Genomic DNA, 26,739 nt, shown 5'->3' with positions numbered 1-26,739 from the left:
TCACCTGCCAGAACCATACTGACACATTGAATCTGAATAGCAGGGGGTGTGTTCCATTTTCAGCACCTGCATGACCAGGGGTTTGGCTTTTATCTTTCAGGGCATCATGTATTTCTATGGATTCTAAATAGATAAAGAGGGAGCTTGTCGATAATTGTGCCCTGCCACTATTGTGACCACGAGCTGTTAACAGGAGATAAAAACAAGGCTGACCAACCCCATGTGGTGATTCAGACCCCAATGTAGCTGATATTCTCCCTTGAAGAAAGTCAAGTTGGGACAACTTAGGATTGATTTTTTTCTGAATCAAGGGACCAGAGGAGAGGATGTATTTTTTTCCCAATATTTCCTGAGGAAAAAAAGTAAGACCATTTGGGGAAAATGTAAGTTAGATCAAGAGCCCTGTAAGTCTGATGCCTTAAATTTATTTTATACCATTGAACCATCAATTTCTGGATGTTAATTTTGTGTCTTGCTACATTGCCTAATTCATTTATTAAATCTAGTAGTTTTTGGTGAAGTCTTTAGCATTTTCTATGCACAATATCATGTCATCTGCAAATGACAGTTTTACTTCCTCCTTTCCAATTTGAATGCCTTTTATATGTTCTTCTTGGCTGATAGCTGTGGCTAGGACTTCCAGTACTATGTTGAATAACAGTGGTGAACGTGGACATCCCTGCCTTGTTCCTGTTCTTAGGGGAAATGGCTTTAGTTTTTTGCCCATTGTGTATTATGTTGGCTGTAGGTTAGCCATACAGTATATGGCCTTTATTATGTTGAGGTATGATACCTTTAATCCCACTTTGCTGAGAGTTTTTATAAAAAGTGGGTGTTGGATTTTGTCAAATGCTTTTTCTGTGTCTATTGATATGATCATGTGATTTTTGTCCTTCAATTTGTTAATGAGATGCATCACATTTATTGATTTGTGATATTGTGGCAGCCTTGCATCCCTAGAATAAATCCCACTTGGTGATGGTGTATGATCTTTTGTAAACATATATTTTTATTGATTTCAGAATAAGGGAGAAGGAAAGAGAGATAGAAACATCAATGATGAGAGAGAATTATTGATCGGCTGCCTCCTGCATGTACCCTACTGGGGATAGGGCCCACAATCTGGGCATGTGCCCTGACTGGGAATCAAACCATGACCTCCTGGTTCATAGGTTCACACTCAATCACTGTGTCACACCAGCCAGGCTGATTTTTTAAATATATTGCTGGATTCAATCTACATATATAAAAGGCTAAGTGACCAGCCTGTAGGTATGATGTGCACTGACCACCAGGGGGAAGACACTCAACACAGGAGCTGCTGAGCAACAGCAACTTTGCAGAGTGCCCTCTCACACTCTGGGACCCCTCAGGGGATGTTGGACTGCCGGTTTTGGCTGGATCCCTGAAGGCCAGGCTGAGGGACTCCAACTGCCAGAGGAACCCCGCTCACTCTGAAGATGCCTTTCAAGCCCCGGTCCCCCCCCACCCCCCCACCCCCGCCAGGTGCGGCTGGCCAGGGAGGACCACGGGAGGTTGGCTCAAGGGCATGTCTGGCCTGTCTTGCCTAGTCCCACCCCGCCAGCCACCTTCTAATTAATTTCCTTTCAATGTGCACGAATCCATGCATCAGGCCTCTAGTTTGCTAATATTTTGTTGAGGATTTTAGCATCTATGTTCATCAGGGTTATTAGCCTGAATTATCTTTCTTTGTAGTGTCTTTATCTAGGTTTGAAATTAGGATAATACTGGCCTCATAGAAAGAGCTTGGAAGTGTTCCTTCCTCTTGGATTTTTTTGAATTGTTTGAGGAGGATAGGTGTTAGTTCTTCATTGAATATTTGATAAAACTCCCCTGTGAAGCCATCCAGAGCAGGGCTTTTTTTTTAATTGTTATTATTACTGCTTCAATTTCATCCATTTTTACTGGCTTATTCTAGTTTTCTGATTCTTCCTGATTCAGTTTTGGAAGATTGTATTTTTCTGTTTCATCCACATTGTCCAGCTTGTTGGCATATATTTGTTCATAGTATTTTCTAACAATCCTTTGTATTTTTATGGTGTCAGTTGTTACTTCAACAAAGTTACTTCAACTTTGTTTCTCATTTTATTTATTTGGGTCTTCTCTCTGTTTCTTGATGAGTCTAGCTAAAGGTTCATCAATCTTATGTTTTCTAAGAACCAGCTCTTGGTTTCATTGATCTTTTGTTTTTTGTTTGTTTGTTTGTTTTAGTCTCTCCGTCATTTATTTCTGCTCCAGTCTTTATTATTTCCTTCCTTCTACTTACTCTGGGCTTTTCTTGTTGTTTTCTTCCTAATTCTTTAAATTGTAGAGTCAGATAGTTTATTAATATTTTTTAAAGTAGGCCTGTAGTGCTATGAACTTCCCTCTCAGAACTGCTTTCACTGTATCCCAGAGATTTTGAGTTGTTGTGTGTTCATTTTCATTTGTTTCCAGTTAGTTTTTTATTTCTTCCTAGATCTCACTTGTATCCCATTCATTGTTTAAGAACATGCTATTTAGCCTCCATGTGTTTGAATTTTTTTAGTGTTTTTATTGTAATTGAATTCTAATTTTATGCCATTGTGATCCAAGAAATGCTTGATATGATTTCAGTCTTCTTGAATTTATAGAGACTTGTTTTGTGTCCTAACATGTGGTTTATTGTTGAGAATGACTCATGTGCACTTGAGAAGAATATATATTAAGTAGCTTTGGGGTAAAGTGCTCTGTAAATGTTAATTAAATCCATCTGATCTCGTGTGTCATTTAGAATCACTGTTTCCTTGTTGATTTTTTTGCTGGAAGATCTACCCAGTGAAGCCAGTGGGATGTTTAAATCCCCTATTATGACTATACTAGAGGCCCAGTGCACGACATTTGTGCACTGGGTGGGGGCGGGGGTCCCTCAGCCCAGCCTGGGCCCTCTCGCAGTGAGACCCCTTGCTCCTTACTGCCCACCTGCAGCAGAGGTGGGAGAAGCTCCTGCTACTGCCACTGTGCTCACCAGCCATGAGCCAGCTGAGCAGCACTCCCCCTGTGGGAGTGCACTGACCACCAGGGGGCAGCTCCTGCGTTGAGCGTCTACCCCCTGGTGGTCAGTGTGCATCATAGCGACTGGTCTTCCACCCTTCTGTCGATTTGCATGTTAGCCTTTTATTATATAGGATTGCTGTCAATCTCTCCCTTAAAGTCCTCCAGAATTCGTTTTATGTATTGAGGTGCTCCTATATTGAGTACATATATGTTTACCAGGGTTATATCCTCTTGTTGGATTGATCCCTTTAGTGCTATGTAGTAGCCTTTATTGTTTCTTGTTATGGATTTCATTTTTAAGTCTATTTTGTCAGATATGAATATTATTACCCCAGCTTTTTTTTTTTTCCATTCCCATTTGCATGGAAAATTTTCCCCCATCCCTTCACTCTCATCCCGTGTATCTTTTGTTCTGAGGTGAGTCTCTTGTAGACACCATATATTTGGGTCATGTTTTCTTATTCATTCAGCTACTCTATATCTTTTGATTGGAGTATTTAATCCATTTACATTCAATATTATTATTGATGGGTACTTATTTATTGCCATTTTAATTGTTTAAATCTTTATTGTTGAAAGTATTAGAGATGTCCCCTTTTTTCTCCATTGACCCCTTCTAGCCTGCCCCTGTTCCATGCCCCAGGCCTTCACCACACTACTGTCTGTGTCCATGGGTTATGCATATATCATACAAATTCTTTGGTTGATCTCTTCCCACCCACCCATTCCTGACTTCCCTGTGAGATTCAACAGTCTGTTCCATGCTTCTATGTCTCTGGATCTATTTTGTTCTTCAGTTAGTTTATTTTGTTCATTAGATTCCACATATGAGTGAGATCATGTATGTAATACTTGCCTTTCTCTGACTTGCTTATTTCACTTAGTGTAATACTCTCCAGGTCCCTCCATGCTGTCTCAAAGGGTAAGAGATCCTTCTTTTTTACTGCTGCATAGTATTCCATGGTGTAAATGTACCACAGCTTTTAAAATTTTTTAACCCACCTGTCTGTGCTCCCATCCCTCTTGCGTGTCACCAACTGCCAGCGACAGCCAGGTATCGACCCAGCGCTCCAGCACCATCCATTTTTAGGTCTAGTTGAATCAGCAGGTGAGTTGTTACACACTCCTTAGTGGATTCCGACTTGTACCACAGCTTTTTTTATTTAGTCTTCTAATTCACTGATCCAATCCTCAGCTTCCCCTAATCTGCTGTGTATTCCTACCAACATGTTCTTTATTAGTGTTATGTCATTCATTTCTGACTGGCCATTTTTCATAGTTTCTATATCTTTTCTCACACTGTTGAGCATCCTTATAGTCATTATTCTGAATTCTGTATCTGATAAATTTCTTATCTCCATTTCATTTATTTCTTCTTCTGGAGAATTCTCTTGTTCTTTCATTTGGGGCTTGTTATTTTTTGTCTCCCCATTTTGGCTGCCTATTAGGGTTTGTATCTATGTATTAGGTAGATCTGCTATAACTCCAAGTCTCTGGTGTAAGACGTGTCAGAAGCTGTTTGTAACCAGTCCTGGTACTGTTTGGAGCTATCAGCAATCCATAGTTTGTGGCTCCCTCTGCTGGGTTTGTGTGTGTTTGGAAAGGACCAAGATGCATACCAAAGGGTGCTTTTGCTAGCCCTGGGTCCAGAAGGAGATCAGGCAAAAACTCAGAGTCTCCAGAGATCTGCCTCTGCCTGTAGTCTGTTATTTTCAGTCTCTTAATGAGCCTCAGGCAGTATACCACAGCCAGGTGTAAACTCCACAGGGTGGGGCAAGAGGTTTTCCAACAGGTTTAGGCAATTTCTTCCCTCCCCCCCAGGCAAAAGCTGCCTGGATGATAAAGGTCTGCCAGAGAAAGATGACCTCCACAGCTTGAGGGAATGACACAGCACAGGGAACCAGGGTGTCTGCCTTCTGAACTCTATCCCCAGAGCCCCCTACCCTGGATTCTCCTCACACAGCTCTAATCCACTCTGACCTTCCTCTGCTGGAGCCCAAGGTGAGTGGCTGCACACGAAATGTTCTGCATTGGCCCTTTAAGAGGGTGTCTGTATTACCAGCCATCTCTCTCGCTTGCAGGCAGCAACGCTGCAGCTTTTTACAGCCAGATGTTATGTGGGCACCTTTCTCAGTTCTGGTGCCCTGGGCTGGGGGGCCCAGCTTGGGGTTTGGACCCCAGAGTTCTCAGTGGGAACCCCCACAGCTGAGATATCCCTCTGGAACTTCATCTGCTGTCTGTGGGAGCCGGCCAGCCCTCTTGTGCCTTCACACTTCCTACCAGTCTCTATGAGGTCTCCACTTTCTGTCCTTGGCTATCAGGGTTCTCTCCAGCCAGTCTTCAGTTGATTATTCAGAATGGTTTTTCTATATTTTAGTTGTAATTCCAGTTTGGTCGTGAGAGAGTGTCATTGTAGCTTCCACTTAATCCACCCCCATCCCATGAACATTCTTTTATATTAGTTTAGTGTACACATATTCTATATCACATTCTGGGTCATAGTATAGGTCATTTTACTTTTAAAGAAACTGCCATACTGTTTTCCAAAGTTGTTATACCACTTTAAATCCTTGCCACATCCTTTCCAATACTTGGTATTTTGTGTTTTAGCTATTGTAAAGGCAAAATGGTATCTTGTTGATGATACATTGAATTATAACCTTCAAATCCAGGGAGCCAGGAAGTTGGAAGTGAAGTAAATGTCAGCCTAAACTCTTCCCATTCAACCTGGATGTGGGTCCAGATCTGCAGCTACACTCAACTGCCATTCATGCTGGGTCAGCATAGACTTGACATTTCATGAACAAAAGAGGCTTTATGTAAAGCTGATATCATGCCATATTCAGTAGACCTGAGATACCTTTCATCTTTAACTCCCTCTTCTCTCCCAAATCTCCACACAAATGTTCAACCAAATATGTGACACATAACTGATGAATACCTAGATAGAACCTGACTGAAATCTCAGTTTCAGAGTATTACCTACGACACCAAACACCAAGTTCAAATTCACTGCAAAAATTAAAACCAGGGGTTTATTACCCCACGAAAAGCTAAAGGCTAAGTTGGAAACCCCAAAAGACTGTGATCCTCAAACAACAGTCATTCCCCAAGTCTCTTAATCAGCCAGTGCTCTTGTGGCCTCATCTAAAATTTGAGTGTGCCAAATCTGAGAGTCACATGTATCTGATGAGAACTGATGAAGTGTGGAAAATATCCAAACTTCCTTTAAAATAACTTTCCTAGAAAAGACAAGGGTGTTTTTTTTAACTTCACAACTATGCTTTGTTTGACATTTAAAGAATAAAAATATTTCTAAAAATCAAAGGCAAGAGCCCACTGCTTTGCTCTTTTCTCTATTTTATTTTGTCCTTTTTGCCCAACTATTTCTGGAGCCCACAGCTAATAATAAACAATGTGCATTGACTAACCTTCTTCCCTTTCCCCAAGAGGTGACACAGAGCAATTCTATTTAGGATAACATCTCCTCTGCAGAATATATCCCAAAGCTTCCTGGTGTTAAATAATAAGTTATGGAGAAGAGATAGCAGGAGAGAAATTAAGAGGTGAAGAAAGAGGAGCACTGCTCTTTCTTCAGCTGAGATTTGACAAGTCTTGGTAACTAGAGGCTTACAGCACACTTGGGAGAGAAATGCTGTCCTTCAGGGATGTTGCTGCCCTAGCACATTGTGAAAGCTTTCCTTGGCTGAGCAGATGATGCTAAGGAGCACAGCCTACCCACCTAACAAACCTCCCTGTGCACACAGAAGCAGCCATAATCCACCAGCTACCTATTCCCATAATTCATTATACTTCCAGGTTGCAAGCTGAGAGAGCTATGGGCACGGTGCTATGGGAACAGTGCTATGGGATCAGTGTGCTAGTGACCGTTTTGCTAGAGAACTAAGGAAAAGAACTATGGAAATCATTTGGAGTGTTCACCAAATAGTTTCAGCCCTCCACTTTCCAGGCACATGGTGAGGTGGCATTTTTCTGCCTCCTTTGAAGTCAGAGCATCTCATTTTCGTTGGGCAGTGAAATGTAAGCAGAAGTGACATAAATCACTTACCAGTGGAAGCTTTAAGAGACAATGTGAAATTTGTCATTTTTCTGATGACCATAGAAGTGTGTGTTGAGATGAGGCCTCTATCAGTGTGGCAATCATGAACATGAACAGGGCCTCTTCTGGATGCACAATGGGTATCTAGTATAAGGAAGACCGTCTGCTTTCTTGATCCTGAGAGTAGGTATCTCCTTAAATTTTATGTCCTAGACACTTCACTTGCCTTGCTGGTCAAGAGCAAGAATTAAGCTCTTCTTATATTAAGACACCGAGATTTGGGATGGGGTTATTTGTTACTGCAGCACTCTGTAGCCCATTCTGACTGATGATACACGCCTGTCTTAGAATAGAAAGAGGAACACAGACAGACTCCAGCACTGGGCCTGAGCTTTTCATGACCTAGAGGCTCCAATTCTAAAAATCACTTTTGTTTTTATTCATAAGTAAGCCAGCATTTGAGAAAATAAAATCATATTAAGTAATCAAATTCAGTGAATTTATAGATATTCCTGCATGTAATAAGCATATCCAGAAGAAGAATAAAAAATGAGCAGTTAAAGAACATAATCAGGGATTGTCCCAAGGTAGGATGATTGTACATAAATGAAAAGTAAAAAGGACACAGGGTGATCAAGATTCAGATAAAATGCCTGTTCTTCTCTTCTCAGGGTCCATATAAAAGTAGTAAAATTCCATTTATAATGTTTACACAGACCTGCTACAAATTACCTGCTGGGTTCAAATCAAACTCTCCATGTACATAGGTATAGGTATAAGCAGCTCTGTCAACATAACACAGGAAGCCTGTAATACTCTTTATCACGGCGATGTAGATACCTGCTTAAGAGTATCCCATTTGTCTACAAAATAATCACCTAGTTAAGTACCATGTGGTACAAAGTTGGATTCTTTGGAATCACAAAACCGTGATGAGCTTTTAGACCTTTTCTAGAAAAAATCAAACTAACTCCCCCTTGCTGCAAACCTTTAGATACCATCTATAATTAGGATGATTGGCACATCCCACAGTCTTATGCTGGGAGATTTCTCAAGTGCTTAGAGAGTGGGCTCGATAAATCCAAGACTGCACTCAAGCCCAGGGGGGCCAGTTAGCTTCAAGAGCTTATGCATCAGGGACAGCATAGTACCAAAGGGACCACCCCTGAGAAAATCCTTCCCAGATACAAACTACACCCACATTTGTGGTCTCAAGACAAATTCTGTCAAGTTAGCCACAAAAGAGCCTGGATAAGCATGTCTAGAGCTCTCCACAATCCATTATTGCTAATGGAAAAATAAACCCTAACACTCCTCTTACTGGTTACATTACCTCTCCATGGTTCTGCCAATGAACACACTATCTTTCAGACATACTCTTTATGAAAATATTACTATTTTGTAACAGGATAAATACCCACCAAGGTGCTTCATTTCAGCACCTTTAAATATATATATATAAAGTCAGTGACTGTAATGACCGAAGGCTCAACCAAACACCGGAAGTCAGTCCTGCAGTCAGTGCTGGGTTGCCGTGACCCAGCACTTACTGCTGAGGGGGGCTGTGGATCTGGCCTGGAGAGAGAAGCAGGGTCTGATCCGTAGCCTCTGTGGCAGCTGTGATCAGCTCTTGCCTCTCTCTTTTTCTCCAGGCCTCTGCGGGGGATGCTGATCAGCCCCACCTCTCTGATTAGGCCCAGAGATAAGCCCAGAGATGCTGACTGGCATAGAAACTGACCAATCAGAACCAAATATGGGTGAAGTGCGAGGAGCCAATGGCTGCCTAGGAGGCAGAGCTTTTGACACTGACGGGCATAGAAACTGACCAATCAGAACCAAATCTGGGTGAACTGCAAAGGCAGAACCTAAGGTGGGGGCTGAGGAGGGGTTTTAAGGCAATTGGGGGCGAGATCAGGCTGGCAGGGGAGGGCATTTTGGGGCAAGATCAGGCTGGCAGGCAGAGGCAGTTAGGGGTGATCAGGCAGGCAGGCAGGCAGGCAGGCAGAGGCAGTTAGGGGTGATCAGGCAGGCAGGCAGAGAGGTTAGGGGTGATCAGGCAGGCAGGCAGAAGGGTTATGGGCGATCAGGCAGGCAGGCAGGTGAATGGTTAGGAGCCAGCGGTCCCAAATTATAAGAGGGATGTCCCACAGAGATCGGGCCTAAACTGGCAGTTGGACATCCCGCAAGGGGTCCCCCGTTGGAGAGGGTGCAGGCTGGGCTGAGGGAACCACCCCCGCCTCCCCCCGCCCCCGTGCACAAATTTCGTGCACCAGGCCACTAGTACTATTATGTTAATTGAGCCCTTTCTCCTGAGGAATGAACCCAGTAGTCACTGTCCTATGGTCTCAATTAAAACCCAGGTCATAACGTTCTTCCCCCACCTGTTTGACATCCTACATTGCCAGTCTCAACAATGGTGAATCAAAGCCTGAAATTTGGTTATTGTAGATCCCTCTCTTTCTCTCTTTACCCTCAGCCATCTTCAAAGCTTATTCATTTTCCACCTCCATGACATTTGCATCTTATCCTTCCCCTCCATTACCCTTGCTACTGCCCCACTCCATGCCCCACCTTCTCATCCTGGATCATTCCATTAGTCCCTTGGATATTCTCCTTCTCTGCAGACTCATGCCCCACTAGTCTACCTCTCACTCATGCCAGAGTAATCTGTCAGAGACAAAAATCTGATTTTGACACTCCCCTGTTTCGAAAAGTCTCAAGTGCTCAAGGTAAACAATAAATCCCAGAGCTGGGATCCTAGATTTTCAGATTTCTCTTGAAATACTTAGAGCTCCCCCTTGCATTCACACATCATCCATCACAAACTGCTAGTACTTCTCTGTTTGTGTAGCATAGAACATGTGGGGTCACTAACTGGAAAGCTCTTCCCTTCAAGTTCTGCCTGGGAAATTTCTACTCATCATCTTGATTGTCACCTTTTTGAGACCATTCCTGAACTTCCTTCATTCCTGACCTTCCTTTGTGGACCTGTTGTACTGGTAAAACGTTCTGATCCTGTGTTGTAGTGATCTGCTGCTGCGAGTCAACAACCCCCTTCTCCTGCAAAACACAGTGGTTTAAAACAACCACCATTTTATTATTGGTCATAATTCTATGGGTGAGCTGGTTCAGCTCAATGGTTATTCTTCCCTTTGTGATGTCAGCTGGGACTGCGGTCATCCAGAATATCTCCAATGGCTTGCTCACATGGCTGGCAGTTGGTGTTGGCTGTTGTCTGGGAACTCAGCCTCTTTCCCCCTCCTTCGTGTGGTTTATTCTTCTCACAGTATGGTGGCTGAATTCAGAGGAGTAGTTCCAAGAGTGAAGCTTCTGAGTGGAAGGAAGAAAATTCTGCCCTTCTTGGAAGTCCTAGAATGCCACTTCCACCAGATTCCATTGGTCAAGGAAAAATAAGTGCCAACTCTATCAATAAGGAGCAGCATGCTCAAACAGGGAGGGGGGAATTGTTGGGGCTGTCTTTGGAGACTAGTTACCATACCCTGGTTTGGTAGCTAGTTTGGTTTGTGTTTAGCGTATCCCTAAAATTCTGAAAGCCTCTTGAGGATAGCTGGTATGTTTTAATCATGTCTTTACCCACAATTCTTAGGACAGGTCCTAGAAAGTGCCACTTAAATGGTTAATACATGTTTGCTGACTCTAGCAATCCAATTAAATCAGATTAAATCTGACCAAAGTTTTTGAGCACCTATTTTGTGCTATTCTATCTTGTTGGGTGCTGTGGAGGTAAAGAAAGGGTGTGTGCCCTCCAAGGGCTTATGAGTCAGGGACAATGTAGCACCAAAAGAACACAACAAAAAAAGATGATTAATAGTTCAAGGCAATTACAGACAAGCCATAATTGGGTGGTCTATGATTGATTGCTATGCTAATTTTGTGGACACTAATCCCTATAGATCTTCTTCAGGGGAGGCTGTGTTCACTTAGAATATGTTTTATGTAGGAAATGGGGTTGGATCTGAGTCGAAATGTCAAGCTAGGACCTGAGATGGGATAAAAAGATGATCATGAGGAATGAATACCGAAAGCAATTATGTGGAGTTGGGACCACACAAGATGCATTACTTAGTATGCTTACACACACAATTGTGAAGTTTTTTCAAAAGAATCATTGCTATAAGTATACTCTAATAATTATGTACATGAATAACAGTGGTCAAAAATGTGAGTTATAAATATTTTTTTAAAAACCAACTAGGAGAAATGGATAAACCGTGCATGGCAGAGATTATATTGCTCACTGAATATCACATGTTTTTGCCTACATCTCCCAGCTTCCACTGAAGTTGCTTTGGGCCAAAGTGCTATGACTTCTGGTTCAAGGTAATAAAGAATAAGTGGGAGGTCTCCATGCTTCCTTTCTCCCTTCTGTGCTGTTGGAAGTGACACATTCTGAGATGGTAGGACTGCAGGATGGCATTGAGCCTGCATCTGTAAGTTAGCCATTGTTGGAGAGCCACTAAAGAAAGTCACTTCACCTGTTCCAGACTGTGAAGTGAGCAAGAAATACATCTTGTCTTCAGCCATTGAGATTTTTAGGTTTTGTTTTCCACTGCAGTGTACCTTACTCAGTCTGATTCTACCGAATGTTCTCTAGGAAGGACCTGAATGTCACATAATAAAAATCATTTATCCTCTATTTAGAAAAGATAACCACCAAAGAAAACTTTTAAAATATGCTTTTGGCTATCTGCAATTGGGGATTATGCTTTCCTGCCTAGGAGCAAATAATTAAGAGGTGTCTAATTAAATAGCATCTTCAATCCCTTATCTATATTGATTGGATTCACTTATGCAGTGCTGTGTAGACACTCTGCAAAAGCTGTAATCCTGGGTAGTAGAAGGTGAGCAAGGAAGGACAAAGATTTATGTGAAATAAACAAATAATCCTCAAATCTCATTAAGTCAACACCTTCCCCAACCAGACTTTTTAACATGGCTACTAACACGTACAAAATGACTCTCCCTGCTTCCTCTTTCCCACTCCTCTTTCTCGCAGGCCTACTAATTAGATGAGATGCAACCATGGAGTCAATCACCTAAGGCAGTGGTCGGCAAACTCATTAGTCAACAGAGCCAAATATCAACAGTACAACGATTGAAATTTCTTTTGAGAGCCAAATTTTTTAAACTTCTTCTAATGCCACTTCTTCAAAATAGACTCGCCCAGGCCGTGGTATTTTGTGGAAGAGCCACACTCAAGGGGCCAAAGAGCCGCATGTGGCTCGCGAGCCGCAGTTTGCCGACCACGGACCTAAGGAAACAAGGGAGCCAGGGGTCAGAGAAATACACAAGCTAGACAATTAGAGCCTGAATCTTGGATGGCAGCTCCACTTTGGCCATTACTTTGTTCCCCGAGACTGTCCTAGATGAGGTACTTTCTTTCTTCTATCAGCTCCATTTATTCTCTGTCCTGAAAGAATACACAGCTGCATACTAGTTTCTGGGTCCTCATGACTTTGTTAGGCTGTGCATTAAACTTGAGCCAAAGAACAGATGTTCTTTGGAGTAAATTCCTCTGAAGTGAGCAGTGTCTGCAGAAGGCCCATCTGAGAATGGTCCTACCACACCCAGGGAGCAAGATCTATAAAAAGGAATTAGACTGGCCTCTGAATTTTCTGCCCTGAAGAGAGGAAATCAAGAGAATATCCCAACCTCACGCTCCTCCTGCCCTCCCATCCCCTGCCAGTGCCTCCCACTGGCTGAACCCAACCGGAAGCAGAGGGCACAGGGGCCCATGGATGCAGTCCACACAGGTCAGCCTCCCAGGGCTCAGAGTAAGATGAAGAAGGACAGAGAACAGTACTGGAGAGGCAAATGGAGGATATCCAGCAAACTGAATAAAACTGAAAGGTTGCAACTTTAAAGAAAAGGTATATTTAACTGAACTTACTATCAGTTATTGACTTCCACACACCAGTACATACAATGGATGGCTCAGTTCAGAGGCCTCCCCTTTGGCTCTTCAAGGCAGCGATTCTCCTTTTCACCCTCCAATCAGAATAGTGAGAAAGTAGAGGCCGGAAGGGGCATTCTCCTCTTCAGAATATAATGTGTGTGGGTGTTGGACATGGCTCATTAGTGCCCAACCAAACAGGAGCCACCACAAAACTTTCCCATGGCCTTTGTTTTAAAAAGATGCCTTTTGGTGGAGACAAACACTGCATTCGAGCTTCCCCTACCTCTGATCACCAGCTGGAAGGAATTTTTTCTGGAAGGAAGAGCCCATGGCCCATTCCTGAATACTCTACACCAGTGATGGAGAACCTATGACACGCGTGTCAGCTGACACGCGTAGCCATTTCTGATGACACGCGGCCGCTGAGGCGGCCGCATGCCGAGGATGAAACATTTGCTGCTCCTGAGGATGAAACATTTGCGAAATAATGTTTTTTTCCTCAAAGTGACACACTACCCGAGCTATGCTCAGTTTTTTGGCGAAGTTTGACACACCAAGCTCAAAAGGTTGCCCATCACTGCTCTACACCCTTAGCATCTGTGGGTCCCAACAGCCCTTTCAGCATTATGACTCAGGGAGCACAAAAGTGGTGATGAAGGGATCCTTTCTCCAGGTTCCAAAAGCTTATGTTACTACCTCCTTCCAGGGTTAATTTTACCCAGATGGTGCATGTCAGCCTGTCAGATTGCCCTGTGTGTCAGTCAACCCTCCACTCTTTTTTTATTTTTTACAAAAAGCCCAGAAGGCACTTTATTGGGGGGGTCTCTGTGCCCCGCTGGAGAGAGAGGAGCCGACCCACCCTGAGCGTCTGGCACTCCCGCCCCCCCGCTGGCCCAGCCCAGGGCCGAGAACAGTCAGGGGGATGTCTTAGAAAAAAACAGATCTCTATGTACACCTGGCGCATCTGTAGCACATAAATTAGGGAGTGCTCTGACCCCTGCCCACGGAGCCCACACATTGGGAGGGAGGCGGACCCAGTCCAGGGAGGAGTGCAGGCCCTGTCCCCTGGCTCACGGTGCCCTGGGTCTCCTTGCCCCCCGGCCTCCGTCCGGGCACCCAGCAGAAGGAAGGCGGCGTTGGCAGCCTGCTCCGGATTGGGCATCAGGAGGCCCCGTAGAAGCCACACTTGCAACATTGTCACCGAACAAGTCACTTCAAACCAAGGGCTTGTAATTCCACGAGGCGGGGGCCGAGGAGACCCTGAGCCTCTGCTGGGTCCACAGAACAGCAGTCCTCCCCATCGATTGATCGGGGCCACGGCCTCAAGTCCATGTGTCTGATTCGGGTCCACTCAGACCCTCAGTTCCGACTCCCGACCACCTCCTCCTCCTTCCAGCCAAACTTGTAGACGAGCCGCCATCCGTCCACGCGCTCCAGGATCTCCCGTTTGTAGTAGTACCTCCTGGCCCGGCTCAGCTTCTTGTAGGTCATGCTGCTGTTCGTCTTCTGGCCCCACAGCTGGGCCACGGCTCGGAGCGCAGGAACTTGAACACGCCCTCCTGCCGGTGCTCCCACTTCATCAGGCCCTCCTTTAGCTCCGGGTGGATGAGGATGTCCAGGATGATCTCCCACAGGTGGGTGCCTCTTGGGGGCGTGCTTGCTCTTCCGGCCCTCCACACTGTCCCGAGTCTCTCTGTTCAGCTTCCGAGATGGCCCCGCTTCCGCTTCCCGTGCTTGGGGTCCCCCTTCTTGTAGTCAGGGCAGTCTGCCCTGGAGAAGAGCTTGCTGTCCCTGGGGTCCAGGTCCACGTCGCTCTTTCCCCCTCCCCCCTGAGTTGGAGGAATGGGAGCACCCAGAGGCACCAGTCCCTGCGGTGGAGGTGAAACCAGTGGAGACATCCCAGCTGCCCATGGAAGGGGACGGGGACGGGGACGCCCCGCCCCCCCCCTCCCCTGCGCCATAGCTGCCCGAGTTGTAGGGGCTGGGCTGCCCGCATCTCCAGGCCAAAGGGGCTGCCCTGGTCAAAGGGACTGGGGCCCCCAGCGTCTCCTGGAACGAGGTGCTGTCCTGCTCCAGGAGATCAGTGATCCAGCTAAGCTCGTCCGGGAAGCTGGATGTGAGGTCCCACAGCTGGGCGTAGAACTGGTCCCCCAGGGGCCCGAAGACCAGCCGCAGCCGCAGCCGCAGCTCCTTGGGCGCGCAGCTGCAGAGCGCCACCCCATCCATGTTGCAGCGCGAGAAGTCGGTGGTGCTGGCTTGTTCTTCTCCACCTGGTAGCTGATCCAGTTGAGCACCTGGGCCTTCGACCAGAACTGGAGCTGTTCCCGTGACCAGCTGGCCTTCTCTGGGCCCTCGGGCGGCATCTGGGGGTTACTCAGGGACAGCACGAGGTCGTCGGCCCCAAAAGCAGCGACGGCGGTCGTGGGGGGGGGGGGGGGGTGTGGGGAGCGGGTGTGTGTGTGTGTGTGTGATCCTCCGGGCTGTACATGGTTACATGGCGCTGAAGTAGTTGCTGAAAACGTTGCTGATCTCACGGGTTGCGGCCATAGGGCTCCAAAGTGGTGGTGCGGGAGGACGCAGAGGGCAGGTGGGCGGGATGGCGGGATCGCAGGCACCAGTAACGCAGGAGGCAAAAGCTCAGCAGGTAGTCCAACCCTCCACTCTTTAAATCGTTTTTCACTACTTTCCCTGCCTGGAAACTCTCACCACTCCCTTTGTTCTCAGGTGCTTCTGGTTTTCTATGGGTCTTCACTGGCCATACCTAGTTCTCTGTCCTCTCTAACATGCACTGGGCCGGCCTCAGCCCCACAGTGACTACAGTGTTCTGCTGCTGAGGTCCCTCCTGTGGCCTGCTCTCTAATTGCCCCCTTCCTCCGCTGGTTTGCATTGGTTCCCTGCTTCCCCGGAGTACCCCCTGCCTTCTTCTCATCAGAGATGCTGTCCTTCCAGTCCACATCCAGTCAGGAAGTCTATGCCTTTACATCCCAAATACTTTTCTGGAATCACATCTCTGGTGAGAAGCCCATGAAAGGGCGTGATACACTAAGCCCACTCCTGTGGAATTTGAATGTGTTCCTAGTGGGGCTGGGATGAGAATGAAGAATGTTAGAAGATAACTAAAGAAAAATAAACTCATGACTCTCATGTAAATACAAAGTAAATACACGTCAAATATTTTCTTTCACTCATTAATTAATGAGGAAACCAGTATGATGTTACAAATGGTTCAAAGGAAAATGCAAAATGAGTTCAAAATAAGTTGCCTTCCACCAGACACAATTCATCTGCATTTCTGTGGACAAGAATAATTTGCATTAGTTTTCCACAATTTTCAGAGTTATAAAATAGATCAAAATCAACGAAGGGGGCTCTAAAAACAACACCTAGTACATTTTTTCTTTGCCAAATTTAAAGTCATCCACAATTTTTCCTGCTAGGAGGAAGGCCTCTCCCTTTCCCCACAGAAACCCACATCTGTTGTAACTATTGGAAACACTGTCTGTGAGGTGGGAACAGGCATTTCTGCTTATGGAGACCAATATATACATGTTCTCCTGAACTCCAAACCTCAATAACTGCTATAGATGGATTGTGTGCACCCTACCCCCCCCCCCATTCATATATTGAAACCCTAACCTTCAATGTGATAGTACCTGGGGGTGAGGCCTTTGGGAGTAATTAAGTCATGAGAGTAGAGCCTTCATGAATGGGATTAGTGTCCTCATAAAAGAGACTCTGGGGAGGATTCCAAGAAGATGGCGGCGAAGGTGAATGGCTGATCTGTTGCCTCGCATGGCAGTTTTGGAAATACAACTAAAAGATGGACTGGTGAGCGCGGCGACTCCTGCTCGCGTCTCCCCAGGCCGGGCGGCTGCTCCTCTCAGTCAGCACCTCAGCCGGGGCCATGAGCTCGTGGGCGACTGTGGCAGCTGCTGTGGCGGCGGCTGCGGACTCGGCGCAGTGGCTCTCAGTGAAGGAAGAGACCATCTTTCTGCAGGATGGGCCCATCCGCGTCACCGACCTGGCCGAGCTACCCAGTGAGATCCTCGGGGCCCCAGTGGCCGCCGACACCAACTTAGAGGATTTTTAGGACTTCCTGTCTTACATTCAAGTCCTTTAGCCATTTTGAGAGAGGAGAACCAAGAAGGCAGCAAAGTTAAACAAAGGAACTTCGCCCCGCACAGCAATTTCAAAAATACAACTGGAGGACAGAGCATCTGCCACCCAGAACCACAGGAGAGCTGGCTGAATGGTGGATTTACAGCTAAGAGGGAAGAGGAAAGAGCAAACTCAGAGGGGATGAGGTGCGGAGGCGCGTGGGTCGGACTGGTGGCGGGGGAAGGGTCGTGCGGCTTTTGCTCCAACCCTAGGGGAGATTAGCTCCCCATCACCCTGAAATCCAGCTTCTGGGGACGCGCGGGAGACCCAGACGCCTGCGGGGAGAGGCTGGACTCTCAGCCTTCGTGTCAGAGAGTGGGAGTAACTTCCTTGCGGAGGTGCGCCCAGCAATCAGTGTTTGCTGCGCTGGAGTGCGGAACGAGGGGGCTTAGAAATGTGGAAAGCAGAAAAAGCAGACTTGCAGCCATTGTGGTTCGCCACGCCATGGCCTGGTGGCGCCCTGAGGCCCCGCCCCGCCCTGAGACCCGCCCCGCCCTGGGACCTTCCCCGAACGTTTTGCAGGCCCACCTGGGCTCCAAGCAACGGCTTTTGCATGTGGGGGGCCTGCCCTGTGGCAGCTTGACCAGATAAACTGCGGTTCTAGTCGGACTGCTCCAGGGCCGCTCAGACAGGAGGAGGAAACTGCAGTTTTTGCTGTAATTCCTGCTGAGTGGCCTCAGGCAGTAGCTGACCTACACTCCATTGGAGACCCAGAAACGAGGGCATCTAGTGGTCGGTGTGAGATGACACCAGATTTCAACCACTCGCATAAGGGACACATTCAAGAGGCAGAGGCAGTGAGCGCCAAAGCCTTGCTGCACCAAGACCCGGCCCATAAACCTGTCTCCTGCACAGCAACTCTTCCTTTATAGACACAGAGGGTCCGCACGGCCAATTGACCTGGAGGACAATTCCTCCCAGCGACACCAACAACAATCAAGACTTAACTATACAAAGGAGGACCAAGATGGAGGCATAGGGCGGAAGCCTGATTGTTGCCTACCACAACAATTTTGAGACTACGATGGGAGAGCAGAGCAGACACCATCCAGAACCACCGGAGGGCTGGCTGAGCAGCTGCTCTACAACTAGAATAAAAGAGAGGGGTACGCAGGATGATGCTGATGCCGGTGACCCAAAGATCACACTTTAAGAACTACGGCTCAGGCGACACAATGGCGGCCTGGAACGTGCTCAGCGCAGTTCCCCCGGTGGTCTCTGGCTGAGGGGACGGCTCCACTCGCTGCCGAGCACGGACAGACGAGCCCCTGGGAGACATGGGGTGGGAGACTCCGCGCTTGCTGACCTCCGAGTCCTTCAAGAATCTCAACACCCCGGAAGCGGCCAGGTGCGCTCGCTCGGTGACCGGCCACCGCTGCAGACCCAAGGGCCGACGCAGCCACCCCGGACCAGCCCACCGCCGCGCACCTGGCACACCGGAGCTTCGCCGAGCCCGCTGCCCAACGAGTTCTGCGGCAGCTGCCCTGGAGCTCTGAGAAAATGGCCGAAGGAATTTCTGAGAGGGAATTGACCAACAGGAATGGGGATCAAGAAGACGAAACCCCGCTGGGTCCCGGATCCGGGTGAAGCCGCGCGCCCCTGGGTCCGGGGGAAGCTCGATCCCGGGTCCGGGCAAGGCCGTGTGCCCCTGGATCCGGGTGAGGCTGGGTCCCGGGCCCGGGAGAGGCCACGCGCCCCTGGGTCCGGGTGAGGCCATGCGCCCCTGGGTCCGGGTGAAGCTGAATCCTGGGTCTGGGCGAGGCCGTGTGCCCCTGGATCCGGGTGAGGCTGGGTCCCAGGTCCAGGTGAGGCCCTGCGCCCCTGGATCCGGGTGAGGCCACGCGGCCCTGGGTCTGGGAGAGGCCACGCGCCCCTGGGTCCGGGTGAGGCCACGCGCCCCTGGGTCCGGGTGAAGCTGGATCCCGGGTCTGGGTGAGGCCATGTGCCCCTGGATCCGGGTTAGGCTGGGTCCCGGGTTCGGGTGAAGCCGCGCACACCTGGGTCCAGGTGAGGCCACGCACCCCCTGGGTCCGGGTGAGGCCACGCACCCCCTGGGTCCGGGTGAGGCCACGTGACCCTGGGTCCGTGTGAAGCCGTGCCCCTGGGTCCGGCCGAGACCAAACCAGAGGGAATCGGACCTGCATTACCACCATTTGTCCACCATCCAGAGCTGAGGGGTCAGTGCCGACATGTACACATAAGGAACTGGTGGACATTGATATTGGGTCTCAAAAGAACTGTTGGTCCAGAAAGAAACTCACTACAGACTGATTCATTTGCCTGTCAGCATAACTATTATTGCTCGTCTCACATTCAGTTCTTATAAGTATATCTCTAGTGACACATGATCTCGCTCATCTAGGGAAATGATGAACAACATAGACTGATGAACAAGAACAGAACCAGAAACAAGGAGGCATCGATCAGACTATCAGGCCTCAGAGGGAGGATAGGGGAGGGTGGGGGGAGGGGGGAGAGATCAACCAAAGGACTTGTGTGCATGCATATGAGCCTAACCAATGGTTAAGTTCAACAGGGGGTTGGGGCATCCGTGGGGAGGGGTGTGGGATGGGAATGGGGGGATGAGGACAAATATGTGACACCTTAATCAATAAAGAAATTAAAAATAAATAAATAAATAAAGAGACTCTGGGGAGCTCCCTGGCACCTTTGGCCATATCAGGACACAGTGAGAAGACACCCATTTGCAAGGTAGAAGAGCATTTTTGCCAGAACCCAACCATGCTGGCACCCTGATTTGGGCTTCCAGCCTCCAGAACCGTGAGAAATAAACACCTGTTGTTTAGAAGCCATCAGTCTAGGGTACTTTTTTAAAAATATATATATTTTATTGATTTTTTTTTAATAGAGAAGAAGGGAGAGGGATAGAGAGTTAGAAACATCAATGAGAGAGAAACATCGATCAGCTGCCCTCTGCTGGGGATGTGCCCACAACTAAGGTACATGCCCTTTGACCGGAATCGAACCTGGGACCTTTCAGTCCGCAGGCCGACGCTCTATCCACTGAGCGTAACTGGTTTCAGCCAGTCTAGGGTACTTTGTTATAACAGCCTGAATGAACCAAGACAACAGAGGATGGAAGACTCCTCCCTTTTAGAACATTGTTACTCAGAGTGCAGTCTGGCATCACCTGAGATCTTGTTTAGAAATTCAGATTATTTTTTAAAATTTAAATTCTTTATTGTTTAAACTATTACATAAGTCTCCTCCCCACCCACCCACCCACCCCATTGACCTCTCTCCGGCCAACCCCCAGCACATGCCCTCACCCCCCTACTATCTGCATCCATTGGTTATGCTCATATGCATGCATACAAGTCCTTTGGTTGATCTCTTACCCCCTCACCCCTTGCCTTCCCTCATAGGTTGGACAGTCTGTTTGATGCTTCTATGTTTCTGGTTCTATTTTTGTTTATCAGTTTATGCTGTTCATTATATTCCACAAATGAGTGAGATCATGTGATATTTATCTAGCAATTCAGATTTTTGAATCAGAATCTATATTTTAAGAGGTCCCAGACATCCCAGGTTTATGGATCAAAAGACTTAATATTGTTAAGATATCAATACTCCCCCAAACTATTTAGTTTCAATGCCTATCAATAGCATAGCTAGCTTTTTTTTTCAAGAACTTTGTAAGCTTATCCTAAAATTCACATGAAAATTCAAGGGACCCAGAGTAGCCAAAACAATCTTGAAAAGAAGAATAAAGTTGGATGACTCATACTTCCCTATTTCAAAATTTACTACAAAGCTACAATAATCAATACAGTGTTATTCTAGCATAAGTTTAGCTATATGGTCTTACAGAATACAATTAGGAGTCTAGAAATAAACTGATATATCTGTGATCAATTGATTTTCAACAAATGTGCCAAGACCATCCAGTGGAGAAAGAATAGCTTTCTCAATAAATGGTGCTGGGATAACTGGAAATCCACATGCAAAAGAATTAAGCTAGATCCATACCTCACATCTCACACAAAAATTAACTCAATAACAATAAGAGACCTAAAGGTACCCAAAAGTAAGAGCTAAAACTATAAAATTCTTAGTAGAAAACCTAGATGTAAATCTTTGACCTTGAATTAAGCAATAGTTTCTTATGACATCAAAACCTCAACAAAATAAAAAATAAATAAGTTGAACTTTTAAGAACTTGTATTCTTCAGAGGACACAGTTAAGAACGCACAAAGACAACCCACAGACTGGGAGAAAATATTTGCAAATCATATATCTGATAAGGCACTTGTATCTAGAACATACACAGAACTCGTACAACTCAACAATAAAAAGACAAATGATTCTACTTAAAAGGATTTGATAGACATTTCTCCAAAGAAGGTATACAAATGGCCAATAAGCACATACAAATATGTTCAACATCATTAGTCATTAGGGAAGTGCAAATCACAACCACAATGTGATACCACCTTACATCCACTTAAGATGACTAAAAAAATAATTTTTATACAGACAATAACAGTTTTGGAACCCTCACACATTGCTGGTGGGAATGTAAAATGGTACAGTCACTTTGGAAAACATTTTGACAGTTTCTCAAACTATTAGAGTTATCATGACCCAGAAATTCTATTCCTAGGTATATACTCAAGAGAATTGAAAATATATGTCTACACAAAAGCCTTACACAGATGTTTATAGCAATATTGTTCATAGCACCACAAAAAAGAAAACAACCCAAAAGTCCATAAACTGATGAAAGGATAAATAAAATGTGGTATATCCATGTAATGAAATACTACATGCAACCCTATATTTATTGCAGCTTTATTTAAATAGAGAAGAAAAACTTTTTCTTAATATTCTATAATCTTCACTAGGACTTGCTATGACCATTGTTGAGTATGATCTGGCAGTACAGTGTGAGTTTAGATGATTGTGGCACTTGCATTGTATGTATATATTCTTGTGGAGTACTTACCCATGAGGGTGAGTCCGGATTGGGCGTCGTAATGCTGCATCCATAATGCAAATTAAGGTTTTTCTCTGCAGGAAATTTTTAGTGTTTCCAATCTGTTATGTCTGCATATAGAAGGAATAGATTTGAGTTAGACCTCGTGACTTCTCACACACTGTCTCAAATAAAGAAGCCACTGCAAATCTATGAAAATCTTCTGCAAAGACTGTAAAAAAAGGCAAACAGACCCAATCACAACCAAGAAGCTGCCTTGATATTTCAAGTATGTTTTTATTTTATGAATGAAGAGTCACATTCTGATTGAAAATCCAAGAGGCATTTCCCCAAGATACAAACAAAAGGAAGTAAAGAGACACAATGCAGGAATCCCACCAGGAGGCTCAGAGATAACTTACAATTTCTTCTTAAAACACTATTAGAACTTGGAGGCAATGTATATACACAACATATAAACAAAAATGCTAGAGCAATGAAAGTAAGGATGAATGTTAAAAACATTATCTTAAGTAAAAGAAGGATGAATGTTAAAAACATTATATTAAGTAAAAGAAGCCAAACACAAAAGGCCACATATGGTATGATCCCATCTATTTGAAATGACCAGAATAGGCAAATCTATAGAGACAAAAAGTAGATCAATGGTTGCCCTTCCTGAGGGGAAGCAGATTGGGCACTTAACTGCTAATGGGTAAGGAATTGCCTTTTGGAGTATTGAACATGTTCTGAGATTAGATTGTGGTATTGCACACTTTCATGAATATATTGCAAACTATGGCTGAGCTGGTGTGGCTCAGTGGTTGAGCATCAACCTATGTACCAGGAGGTCAAGGTTAGATTCCCCGTCAGGGCACATGCCCCGGTTGCAGCCCAACCCATCCCCAGTGTAGGGCATGCAGGAGGCAGCCCATCAATGATTCTCTCTCATCATTGATGTTTCTCTCTCTCTCTCCCCCTCTCCCTTCCTCTCTAAAATCAATCAATATAGATAGATATAGATATAGATATAGATATAGATATAGATATAGATATAGATATAGATATATAGATATATAGATATAGATATAGAGATAGAGATAAATAGAGATATAGATATAGATATAGAGAGATAGAGATAGAGATAGAGATAGAGATAGAGATAGAGATAGAGATAGAGATAGAGATAATGTGTGTGTGTGTGTATATATATATATATATATGGAAATAAATGTTCACTTGCAAAAGGTGAATGTTATAGTATATAACTTCTGTCTCATCAGAGCCTTTTTTAAAAAAAGGACTTGAGACACTCAGCAGAGTGGCCTAGGTTTCCTGCCTGGGGCTCAGGTGGAACGTGGAACGCTGCGCCTCACAATGCCCTCCTGTAGGGAATCCACATTCCACTCCTAACGCCGGCTCTTAACCGACCGCCGGCCTGTTCTATCACAAGCGGGCCGGCCAGCTACGACCCAACTCCTGAATAGCCGGCCGCTGGCCACTGAAGTCGCTCACCCTGGGTAAGGCCACCGAAGTCTCTCACCCTGGGTAGACTCGGAGGACCCCGCCGCCGCCGCCTTGCCCACCGCCGCTGCCGGCTCCGCAGCCCCCGCCTCCGCGCTGCCTTGGCTTCTTTGGTCCCGGCACCTGCGCCACCTGCGCCACCTGCGCCACCTGAGCCACCAGCCATGACAACCCCGCCTAGGCGCTCCAATAACTACCACCCCGCCTGCGAGGCCGCCGTCAACCACCAGATACACCTGGAACTCTATGTCATCTATGTGTACAAGTCCATGGCCTCTTATTTCGAAAAGAACATGGCCTTGAAGTACGTGGGCCAGTTCCTCCTGACACAGTCCGCCCTGCTGAAGGAGCACGTAGAGGAGCTCATTCGGCTGCAGAACCAGCGCAGCGGCCAAACCCGCCAGTATGACGGCAACATCAACAGGCCTGACTACAACTACTGGGACAGCAGCCTGAAGGCCCTGGACCACGCCCTGGATCTGGCCATAAACGTCAACCAGAACCTGCTTTATATCCACCAGCTGGCCATGGAAAAGAAGGATGCCCGCCTGGCGGATTTCCTGGAGGACAGCACTCTGTATAATCAGGTGAAATCCATTGAAGAGCTCAGGGGTCATCTGAGCACTTTCCCTATGTACCCGAGGAACCCAGAAGAAAGCCTGACGGAGAACCTCCTTGACAAGCTCTCCCTGGACGATAAAAAGAACTGAACTGAGCTTGGGCTACTTTCCCACGGCCAGGGGGGCGGAGGGGTGTGACTTCCTCTGGTGGTATGATGGGAATGCGTATAGCAATGTTGCCCTTCTGGGTTTTACCATCCTGCAATAAAATTCTTGGTTCCTAAATCAAGGTCTCTGGTTGATTGGTGCGCGTAAATCCCTCACCTTGTAAGTTTTAAAAAGGTATCTAAGTCTCTCTCCACCCAGCCAGCCCCACATTCAGCTTGAGATCTCCACGGATGGAGGGAGGAGGTATTTCGTGGGACCCTGGAAATCACAAAATTAATCATCCCCTTATAAACAGTGTGGTGTATGGGGGTGGAGTGAGGTGGATGGTCAGGGGCCCTGGTGAATATGGGTGTAAAAAGTACTTTTTAAAATGGCCTAGCCCTGCATTGGTGGTTCAGTGGTTGAGCATGGACCTATGAAGCGGGAGGTCATGGTTCTATTCCTGGTCAGGGCACATGCCCGTGTTGGGGGTTCAAGCCCCAATAGGGGGCGTGCAGGAAGCAGCAGATCAATGATTCTCTCTCATTGATGTTTCTCTCTCTCCCTCTCCCTTCCTCTCTGAAATCAATTTTTAAATTTTTAAAAATAAAAATAAGAAAAATAAAATGGTCTGGAATTTATCATAGTAGTTGCCTCTGGGGAAGAAGCAAAGAGAATGGGATTGGGCCAGGATTAAAATAAAGGGGGGGGTCTTCAACTTTACCAGAAATGTTTTCGTTCCTTCAGCAACACATATGTTAATGTATGTTGATTCCAAGTAGCAAGCTGGGGGCCCTGGAAGCCACATGGCAGAGTACCCCTTTGACAAGCTCACCCTGGGCAACAGTGATAATAGGAAATGAACCTTGGACTGGCTTCCCTATAGACACAGAGTTGATAAACTAAAACGGTAACAATGACACTTTGCGAGTCCAAGTTCTTTTCTTCACACTATTGCATTATGTTTTTTTAAAAATATATTTTATTGATTTTTTACAGAGAGGAAGAGACAGGGATAGAGAGTTAGAAACATCGATGAGAGAGATACATCAATCAGCTGCCTCTTGCACACCCCCTACTGGGGATGTGCCCGCAACCAAGGTACATGCCCCTGACCGGGATCGAACCTGGGACCCTTGAGTCCGCAGGCCGACGCTCTATCCACTGAGCCAAACCGGTTTCAGCTGCATTATGTTTTTATAAGAATCTCAAGAAGTAAAAAGGACAGGTGTCATCACCATGTCTTTACCAATAGAAAAGAAGGAGGCCACACAGGTAAGAGGGCCTGGAATGCAGACATGAGCGTGGATCTCTGATGCCACATTTCTGTTCTATTTTTCCTGTTAGCCCACAGGTATACCAATGGGTTAAGCAAGACTGGATGGGTATACTGGGGATGCAGCCAGATAGCCAGCCCCGGGAGGGAGGGAAATCCCCAACACTCTTAGAGACAACCCTGATCACTATACTCTCCCCTAATTACAGGTGTGTCTTCCAGCCCAGGGGTGGAGGTGGCCTCTAAACGTCAGCCAAAATGCTTCTCATATGAAATAAATCTTCAGAATTAGCAACAGAATGTAGAAGAGGTAGCAGGCCACCTCACAGGAAGGCAGCCCACACCTGCACACCTGACTTCCTCTATTCAGGCTCTCTCTCCCACACAGGCAGCAATGTTATTACCTGTGTTGGCACTGAATACATATAAGACCTCAGAACTGGAAATCCCCAGAGAGTAGACAGTCTACCATCCATCCAGATGGCTTCACTGTCAGTGACTTCTCTGCAGAAACAATAGGTAATGGGTATGGCTGAAAAATACACATGTTCTGCCTCCAAATCCAGCTCATCTAGACAGAGAAACCCTGTATTTTTCCCATGCACAGGGTACAGTAATCTATACACCGAATCATTGGCTGTTGAGGTCTCATTAATGGGATCTAAAGCTGCCCAGTCTGGCTCCATCTTGGCCACTGGGCCCCTTCTTTATCTCATCTTTTCCCTTCCTGTGATTCAGAGGGATTCCCCAGGATAATGCAGGGAAATCTACTTAGACTGGCATCCTGTTATTTTACCTGGGAAAAAGGATTTCCTCACCTACAAGACTCAAAAGAAAATTGTGATTACACTCCAGGGCCTATTACAAGCCACTACTTGTAGTATCACACTTCCCAGCATTTCTTTAGGAATCCCTGCCAGGGAAGTCAAGATACAGCAGCAGCTCAATTGTTTCTCTCCTTGTTCTCCGGCAAGACAAAAGTAAATGTTCTAAATCCCATCTTTTAGGTTCAAACAGCCATTTAAATATGTGGGGCAGCCGAAACCGGTTTGGCTCAGTGGATAGAGCGTCGGTCTGCGGACTGAAAGGTCCCAGGTTCGATTCCGGTCAAGGGCATGTACATT

General features: G+C 46.3%; 1 protein-coding gene and 1 pseudogene across 2 annotated transcripts; one reads left to right on the top strand and one right to left on the bottom strand.

Moving 5' to 3' along the window:
* Positions 1-14,372: 14,372 nt before the first annotated feature.
* On the bottom strand, positions 14,373-15,560 carry LOC307095902 (ETS-related transcription factor Elf-3-like; annotated as a pseudogene). Its single transcript has one exon. The product of its transcript is annotated as an ETS-related transcription factor Elf-3-like (transcript).
* An 8,236-nt stretch (positions 15,561-23,796) lies between these two features.
* Positions 23,797-24,342, top strand: LOC307096121 (ferritin heavy chain-like; the record flags this gene model as incomplete). Its single annotated transcript, XM_079765673.1, has 1 exon — positions 23,797-24,342. The coding sequence occupies one exon, from the start codon at positions 23,797-23,799 to the stop codon at positions 24,340-24,342; it is 546 nt and encodes a 181-aa protein (XP_079621799.1).
* Between the last annotated feature and the right edge of the window lie 2,397 nt (positions 24,343-26,739).

This window comes from Cnephaeus nilssonii, assembly GCF_951640355.1.
Source record: "Cnephaeus nilssonii genome assembly, chromosome: X".
NCBI lineage: Eukaryota > Metazoa > Chordata > Mammalia > Chiroptera > Vespertilionidae > Cnephaeus > Cnephaeus nilssonii.
This window is presented reverse-complemented; position numbering and strand designations above follow the sequence as displayed.